Here is a 9,607-nt window from a genome sequence, read left to right on the forward strand (position 1 = left end):
TAAATTAATTTTAGATTTCGTGTGGCAAGGAAAGAAGGCGAGAATAAAACAAAAGTCTTTACAGGATGCTAAAGAGAGAGGGGGATTAGGCTTTCCGGGTTGGGAGCTGTACTATCGAGCAGTGGCCCTGACGTGGATTAGGGATTGGATTACTCTGGAAAACAAAAGATGTCTATATCTAGAGGGGCATGACCTCCAAGGGCTGGAATGCTCACTTATGGACAGGGAAAAGTAGGAACCATCAATATTTCTTGAGGCACAAAGTTCGGCAAGAACTCATAAAAAGTTGGAACATAGTTAAAAGCCAACATTACATAGGAGTTCCAGGTTGGCTCTCACCATTAGAAGTAGTTACATACCTCAATTTATACAGGCAAGATAAGGTCATTACATATAAAGATATTCTGTCAGAGGAAGGCCATCTAAAGCAAAGACAAGAGTTGAGACAACAGGAAATAGTTTTGGAATGGTGGTTCTACCTTCAGATGCAAGCAAGATATGTGAAAGATAAGAAAGAGTGGGGAATTAATAGACAAGATACAAGGCTTGACAAAATACTACTAGGCTTGGAGAGAAAACAAATTAAAAATATATATAAATACATGTTAGAATATAAATTATATGAGGAAAGAAACGATGGTTACCTGGACAATAGATTTGGGACATGTTGCCAGGAGAAATATCAACAACCTAAGATATGCAGATGATACCACTCTAATGGCAGAAAGTAAAGAGGAACTAAAGAGCCTCTTGATGCGGGTGAAGAAGGAGAGTGCAAAAGTTGACTTGAAACATTAAGAAAATCAAAATCATGGCATCCAGCCCTCTCAATTCCTGGCAAATAGATGGGGAAGAAATGGAGGTAGTGACAGATTTTATTTTCCTGGGCTCCAAGATCACCTCAGATGGGGACTGCAGCCAAGAAATTAAAAGACGCTTGCTCGTGGGGAGGAAAGCTATGGCAAATCTAGACAGCATACTAAAAAGCAGAGACATCATCCTGCCAACAAAAGTGTGTATAGTCAAGGCCATGGTTTTCCCAGTTGCAATGTATGGATGTGAAAGTTGGACCATAAGAAAGGCTGAGCGCCAAAGAATTGAGGCCTTTGAACTATGGTGCTGGAGAAGACTCCTGCGAGTCTTGGCCATGACTTTATGCACATCGTTCAACTTTAACGATGTGCATACCCTATCCAGTGACACCACCAAAGGAGGCCTCCTACTTAAAGAGGCTTGGCTCTCCAATAAAAATTCAATAAATCAGCATACAGAACTCTGCCCGGCACACCAGGCATTGAGAGTGTGGGATAAACAAAATCATACATCCCAACAAAAACAATCCAGCTATGTGCCACAAGATCAAGGAGACAGGACAACAGAGGAAGTGAAAGTGTCATTGCAACCCACGGACAATCAGATAGTGGTTGCCAATAAACAACCAACAGAAACCCCTTCCCTGGGGTATGTGCACGTTCCAAAAGAACAAGAGAGCTGTTAAACGAGAGAACAAAATACAACACAGCAGGAGGTCCCCCAGATTCCTTAGGACACCCAGGGGGAACAACACACCCCAAAGGAGTGAGAAGGAACAACTGGGAAAATACAGAGGAAATGAATGGCCAAAAAAGGGGGGGAAGAAATACGCTGAACTTAGGAGCCTGCAGTGAGGAGACAGATAACAACACATGGAAAAAGGAGGAGAGTGGAGGAAGGGAAGCAAGTAACGGAACTGTAGCCTCAATCAACATCAAGAATACCACCAATACGCAGCCCAACCAATTAGGACCGGTGACGAGGTCTAGGAGCCAGGCGCAAAAACTGACTAGCACTATAAAGGAGACTCCCATCGACTGGCTTTAAGCCCTGATGATGTCGGCAGTTGGCCAACGAAAGCTTGGCATTAGATTAAACATTTTTAGTTTAAATTTTTCCTGGTGTCCGTGTTTATTTGTTTTTTTATAGTATGACTCTACCCAGGATTCGTGTTTTTAACGAAATTAGCAATATTATATGTGTGTGTGTGTGTGTGTGTGTGTGTGTGTGTGTGTGTGTGTAGGTCTTTGGTTATTCCGGTTTTCTCCCGCGTAAAATTGGAAGTTTCTTGGCGACGTTTCGACGAAGTCCCCTTCGTCATTTTCAGGCTGGTGTTTTCATATATACATATATACATATATACGTATATACATATATACATACATACATACATATATATATATATCAGGACCTCTAGCCCTTCTCTTCATTAGAGTGGACATACTTGGTTCCTACAATTGTTCATCGATTCATCACAGTGAGCTTAACAAGATATTAGATCCATAATGATATTAACAAATGTGATTTTTTCACACAAGTAGTCCTCACTTAACAACCCAATGGGGACTGTAAACCTTACCACTAAGCAAAGCAGTTACTAAGTGAGAATCATGTGGCCATGACTGTGCTTTCCAGGTGGAAAAGAGTGAATTTCACATCTTTGGCTTTTGTTTACACACTAACCATTCCCCCACTCTTTGGAAAATTTAAGTGCCTGATTAGTCTTGAACACAATGAAAACAAGCAAATTGTGTCACAGGCTATGCAAACAGCTTGGTCTCTTGAAAGCACTTTCTTTCCTTCTCTCCAATCTCTTCACTCTGAAGGGAGGAGAGAAAAAAAGCAAACTATTGCTGTAGGCAAACTCTCCTTTGCTTTAACTTTCCTGTTGCCAGCAACCTCCCCAATCTTTCTGCTCTGTATGTGTGTAGAGGTAGAGGGGGGTTAGAAGGGTGAAAGATTTAAGTGTAGAAAAACAACCTATTAATTCCCATATTTTAAGTGCCTAAGCAAACAGACAGAAACCACAATACCAAATTTCAACAATGTGATTTTTGAACAAGTGGAACTAAACATAGCTTGTGGGTAGCACGGCACAAACATAAGTACTGGGCTATCAGGCATATCATGTTTACATGTCATTTAGTATTGCTCCTGCATCAAATTAGATGTACAAGATAGTTTGTTGTAAAACCCAACTTAAAATTTAGGCTATATTGATCAGTGTCTATTCTGCAAAGCCCCAAAACCTGTTTTCTTCTCTTCCTCCTCTAGAAGAGGCCTCCATACCTTGAGCAAAGGCATCATGTACCCAACTGGCACCTACGTTGGGAGCCCCATCATTCAACACAACATCCACTTTCCACGTCTTCAGCTCCTTGCGCAAAGTCTGGGGAGAAAGACAGCCTAAGTAACATCAAAAGGCTAAATAAATGCTGAAGCTCTGTGCTAAGAAACTTTTGATACTATCAATGGTAAATCACTGCCATCTTGTGGCAAGTGACGACAATGGAGACACGAGGCAATATTTTAGCCTGCTTTTAAAATTAATACTATTTTCTGTCTGAGGTCTTAGACTAATTATGCAATTTTTACAGTACCAATATTTTAACAACATAAAGTCTACTAGGATTTGTTTACTTGCTTATTTCACGGATTACATGCATTGAGTTCTTTTTGACTCCTAGCGACCACTCAGATAGACTTTGTCCATGGCAATCCTTGTATGATGAAAACCTGTGAATGAAGCTGGCAAGAGCAGGGGAAGCAGAAGCCAAAACTAGCTGCTGTCAAGGCAACAGCATCTGGGAATCATACAAAATAATTACCTGGCGACACTTCTCGGTAGTGATGTCTTCCTGCAGTGTTACCACATTAGGAATGGGCTTGATGGGAACCAGATCAACCCCTAAAGATAGAAGAAGGGAGAATAAAAAAGCTAACAAGATAGCTATCGAAGCTGTCATTACAGGCTTTTTTCCCTGTCTTTCTCAAATCCACCCTATTTTTTAAAATTTTGTTACATGTTCCTGTGATGTTTTAAATGTTATACAGCACCTTGAGTTTAATTTTGTTCTTTTAATTGGAGTTCCTATACACCAGCTGGTCCTCAACTTACAACCACATCTGGGACCAGAATTTCCAGTACTAAGGCTGTTGTTAACTGAATTGTACCCAATTTTATGACTTTTACCAGTTAAGCAAATCACTGAAGTTGTTAAGTCAATCCAATTAATTGGATCACATGGTCTCTAAGTGAGTCTGGCTTCCCCCAATGCTTAATGCAGGGGTAGGCAACCTCAGCTCTTTTATGACTCGTGAACTTCAACTCCCAGAATTCCTGAGTCAGCCATGCTGGCTCAGGAATTCTGGGAGTTGAAGTCCACGAGTCATAAAAGAGCCAAGGTTTCCTACCTCTGACTTACTAGAAGCAGACTGGGAAGGTTGCAAAGGACAGTCCCATGAACCTCGGATGCTGTAACCATAATAAATACATGCAGATTGCCAAATGCTGAAATATGATCACATGACCATGGGGATGCTATGAGAACTATGTGAAGCCTGGTCATAAGGCTTTCTTTTTGGTGTTGTAACTTTGAACAGTTGCTGAACTAAAAATTTTAAATCTAGGACTACCTGTAAATTTATTTTTGGTTTCTTTCTAGCATTTTTCTTACAAGTGCAAGGTCTGCTTTATTCACACAAAATGTTGAGCCACTGCTGCTAAAGAAATTGATCTACTGACTTGTCACCCAAGCCTGATATCATGGACTAAGGGAGAGTAACTGGCCCAAACTCACCCAGCTGGCTTCAGTACTAAACTCACCCAGCTGGCTTCAGTACTAGAACTCAAAAGAGTTTTCTGGTTTCTAGCTTGGTGCCCTAACCAGTAGACCAAATTGGCTCTTATCTTACAAATCTGAATAATAGGACCATACTGCTTAGATCTGCACATATTATTACATTAAGAGTCTGTATCAGGGTCTCCAACCCGAGGCCACTGCCCTGTACTGGGCCAAAACTCATTCAAAACTGGGTGATGCAAGTGGTGAGTGAGCGTACTTGCATGTGAAGCTCCATTTGTGCTGCAGTGGATGCACATGCTCACCACTTGCACAAATGGACCTGCACATGCAAGCACTTGTGCCTGCTACTCACGCAGAACTGTCCCCTCTCCCTCGCGCCTCTGTCAATGCCACCAAGCCGCAAAGCAAGAAAGGTTGGGAACAGCTGGTCTATATGATATATGCAAGTAATACTGGACATCAGTGACAAAAACCTGTGCCCATAAATGCCATGCAATCTCCACTTTCTGGATTACTTCAAGGCAACTTGGCTAAAAATTGGCAGTAATTGCACACACACATATAAATTGACTTAACACAAGTCCATTAAATTACTGCTAGGTTTAGTCCATTAATTTTAACTTGACCTTAAATAACCCTCCTATTCTAACTCCTCCTATAAAAAAGGATAGAACTTTTCAGTCTCACTTCTCTGGAGATGTCACTCCATTGCACTAGGCTCCCTATGGCCTCAGCAATCAAATTGTTTTAAGTATAGGTCCTTCAACTACTGCTTTGCCTACCCATAATGTTTTGACTATTCTAAAATACTACGTCACTATCCTATAATCACAATATCCTTCCCCTTGCTTTTGTTGCACTTGTGTTAGATAGCATGCTGGTAGAAATCAGTATTGGCACTGAGAGAGAGCTCACGTCTTTATTCTAGTGGAGACATCTGGTGGGTCATGGCAGAAAATACATAAAATTATTTTATTTTTTGTCCCGGATCATTTCTCCATCCAGGTTACTCACCAATAATAAGACTGGAAACTGGCATAAATTTTGAGGCCACCTGCAGCCTGTAGATAAAACAGAATCAGATATAACTCTGAGCATCTATCAGTCAATAATGAATGAATGAATGAATTTATCATATGTTTTAAGTTAAGAACAGATTTTTTTAAATGTCAACAGAAGAACATGCAACTACCGTTTGAAGTGAATGAGCTGTGGTCTATACAATTCATAGTCCAAATCTTAGTTGAAGTGTTATCAAACAAATTACTCCATACTGTTCCATATCCACATCTAAAATACAGAACTGTGAATTCTGGCCTATTTTACAGTATTTTAAAATATTTTTAAAATTTTTACAAGCCAGACGCCACAAGCAAATTAGTTTGATATTAAAAGGGTAGAATCAGAAAAATCTGAACTTTTCTTTTCAATAAAGCATAGAGTCTTACCCAATGAACCACTAAAGCTGAATATATTTAGACCACAATGGAGGTTACATGCCAAATTAGATTTCTTTTATAAAGAAAATAAATAGTTTTTGTAGGACGTATTATGGTATGGATAAAATGCAAAGGAAGATTTTTTTTTCTTCCTCTCTTATATTAGGAGCATTAAGGATCAGCTAACAAAAATAAATGCTTTTTTTCTATAGCACTTAGTTAAATATCAAAAGACCACAAAAGACAAATAATCAGCAACAATTCAAAAAAGTTTGAAAAGGGCATTAAAAAATCCATGGATGAGCACAAAGCTATTAAAGACTATACGTTGCCTCCAGAATCAGAGGCACTAAGTCCCTGAATGCCAATGGCAGCAGGATGTACAGAAAACGTTAACAGGATCATGTTGGCTTCCCAAAAGCACCTGCTGGTCGCTCTGCAAACATAGATTTATGTTTGGCTTGATCTGGCATAAAACTTCTTGTATTAAAAAATTAACCAGAGCCCTAATGTTTAATAATTTAAAATCCTGGAAATCTTCCCAGAGTGTTCATTGGATATATTTGAAGGGTTCGTTTTTTAAACTATTGGATTTAATTATATTTATGGCACTGTAGCTCCACTGGAATCAATATCATGATTCATTTATGCCTCACTGATTTCAAGAGCTGAATTATAAATAAGACTAAATAAGAAACCAATTGTCCACATCTATATTTATATAAAATATGTTAGCAATTATAAATACTAAGTATTTTCCCCTTCAAAGCAGTGAGATTTCTCATTGGTTTTGAAGATTCAACAAAACAAGTACAAGCCATACTTTTCTTACTCAAAACAGCAGAGGAACACAGGCAATTCCTATTCCTGGGGATCACGATCATGCATTTGCGTATGTTCTAGCTATTTTGCCATACTGATGGACTGGGAACATACATTTGGCTTATCTATTAGAATAGAAGACTAGAATAACAGAGTTGGAAGAGACCTTGGAGGTCTTCTAGTCCAACCCTCTGCTCAGGTAAGAAACCCTATACCATTAACTTGCCCTAATCTTGTGGACTCACTTCTAAAGCATTTGGAGAACTTAAAGAAAATCTACAATAATATTGCCTTGTTTCCCCAGATGGCCAAATTTTCATAATCCACTTAATTCTTCATTGGATATATATTATAAGGAGAATATATTATAAGAGGACAGTTTGAAGCAGTGACAAGGCTACTTTCTAGGTGTATCTAGTCTATGTGCATGAAGAACAGGAGGGCTCTATTATAGGAAAAGACTCACAAATACGTGAACTGGATACTAACCATCCTCCGGGAGCGGCACACAGATCCAGCAAGGCCCGTGACTTTGGGAGGAATTGGAATTTGCGGTTCAACTGAATCAACTTAAAAGAAGAACGGGAGCGAAACCCTGGAAAAGAAAGGTCAACATCAGGCACAATTCCAGCTATAGCTATGAGGCTCAAACTCTATCCCAACAATTTGAAGAGTGAGCTATGAACTTTAAGGAAATTCTAACTATGAATTAGAATCTCAAAATTAATTTATTGTGTTAGAAACACAAGCCAATGCTTGCCGGTGAAAAAAGACCATGCCCAGCACCAACCGCATAATAATGATAGTGCCACAGAGTTAAGTTCAAACTATGAGCAGAAAAACTCAAGATTCTGCTCTAACTCAGTCACAGAAGTTCACTCTCAACTTGGGGCCACTCTCTTTCTCAACCCAATTTATCCCACAAAGTTGTTGCTGGGGAAGGAATGGAAAAGGGAGCACTATATATGCCTTGAGGTCTTAAATGTAAGGAGGAATAAATATCAAATAAGTAAATAAATAAGCAGAGGCATCACCCCAAAAAAAGAAAAAAAGAATGAATCATGATGCCATGATTCAGGTCACCATCCAAATGATCCCAAAAAGCACTTAAAGTTGAACAAAGTGCTTACATGAATTTATTTGGGAGGCATTATCACTATTAGGCAGTCATATTAAATGAGATACCTCTAAAGCAAGGGTCCCCAAACTCTTCAGTTCATCAACTCTTTCATGCAGTTTCAGATTGTTCACTGACCCTCAAACATTACATACAAATAATTTAATAAACACTACTTTAATAGTACTACAAATGATAACAGTAAAGATAATACAAGGCTGCTTTCACTGACAGTTGACCATCCAACCCTGGGTAACCCTGCCTTATTGCTAGCCATTTTAACTTCAGGATTAGGGACTAGCATGGAGATCTACAGAGACTCCAAAAGATTGATTCCAATGGGAAAATAGCCACTTGACTCCCCTTTTGACCCTCAGCCATTTTAGACCCTTTAGTTTCAGGGGTTCTCAACCTTGGCAACTTTAAGACTTGTGGACTTCAACTCCCAGAATTGGCTGGCTGAGGAATTCTGGGAGTTGAAGTCCACAAGTCTTAAAGTTGCAAAGGTTGAGAACCCCTGGTTTAGATAGTCCCATCAAACCTTGGGGGCGGATACTGACCACGTTGGGGAACATTGCTTTAAACCAAGAGAATGCCTGCTCATTGTGGTGAATGTTTATTCAGATGTTACTGTTTTGCTCTGGCAAATGTTTGATTATAACTTTGAGGAGATTTTGGCTGAAACCATCTTTTAGCTTTTTTAATCAACTAAAAAAACCCTGAGATTTCATTAATATTGTATTCGGTCACAACTTCCATTCTTCCAGCACTCATGTTGGAATTTGTCACATAACGAAGGGATTTGATACAGGAAACTTTTTTTTATTCCTGCATTCTGATTGGCAATCATGAATATGTGACAGAAAGAGACAATAGATATCTGACTACCAATAAACACTTACTCAAAGCTATTTAGCCAAAACACCACGCCAGACTCTCTTATATAAAGGATCAAATCTAGGACACCAAGAGAGTGGTCAGGGTGACTATGTCTTTCTCTCGAGTATCAACGCTCAGTAGGGACAGAAATATATTTTTGTCTCCTGGCGAACAAACTCTCCAAAGTTGATGCGAAGAACAATAAGCCAAAAAAAGAACTTAATGTATTAAACGCCCCATTTTCTCACCGGTCTCTTTGGCCAAGTGATAAAACTTGTCTCTTCTGCTCTTTCCGACTTTCCCCTTCTTGCCCATCTCGACTAAAAATCAGCAGCCGCAGCAACTTGGACCAGAAATTGAGGTTCCTGCACCAGAATCACACGTGCGCAGAACCTACTAGGACCCGCCTCCCTCCTCGTAGTTCTTCCTCTTCCTTTTTTTTTTCGTGCCAGACTTCCGTCCGAAGTTTTTTTTTTTCAGCCATTTTGTGTGTGTCAGTAGCCCTTTTTCCTCTTCTGCTCCAAAACAGGCGGAAGAAAATACGAAAATATATAATGTGCCCAATCGTGTTAACACAGAGATACGGGAAATCTTTAATTTTTTGCTTACTGACTGAAATTAAGGAAGTCAATATTTTCAACGAGTTTAATTCTAAATTTAATTACGTCTGAATCAAAATGTTTATAAAGAACGTTCTTTTTGGTATCTGTAGAGACTCTACTTCCGGGACA

At 39.4% G+C, this 9,607-nt stretch overlaps 1 protein-coding gene across 1 annotated transcript in view; it reads right to left on the reverse strand.

The window, feature by feature from the left end:
* Positions 1-9,283, reverse strand: part of FTSJ3 (FtsJ RNA 2'-O-methyltransferase 3) — a 31,549-nt gene extending 22,266 nt beyond the window's left edge. Inside the window, exons 1-5 of the mRNA XM_039361235.1 lie at positions 9,125-9,283; positions 7,370-7,475; positions 5,634-5,680; positions 3,642-3,721; positions 3,103-3,202 (exon numbers count right to left, since the gene is read on the reverse strand). Of these exons, the coding sequence (XP_039217169.1) occupies positions 3,103-3,202; positions 3,642-3,721; positions 5,634-5,680; positions 7,370-7,475; positions 9,125-9,191 (400 nt within the window). The 5' untranslated portion in view covers positions 9,192-9,283. The remainder of the gene's footprint in view (positions 1-3,102; positions 3,203-3,641; positions 3,722-5,633; positions 5,681-7,369; positions 7,476-9,124) is intronic.
* Positions 9,284-9,607: the final 324 nt, after the last annotated feature.

The sequence above is a fragment of the Crotalus tigris genome, unplaced genomic scaffold (genome assembly GCF_016545835.1).
Source record: "Crotalus tigris isolate CLP2741 ecotype Arizona unplaced genomic scaffold, ASM1654583v1 scf7180000019221.656610, whole genome shotgun sequence".
NCBI classification, from domain to species: Eukaryota; Metazoa; Chordata; class Lepidosauria; order Squamata; family Viperidae; genus Crotalus; species Crotalus tigris.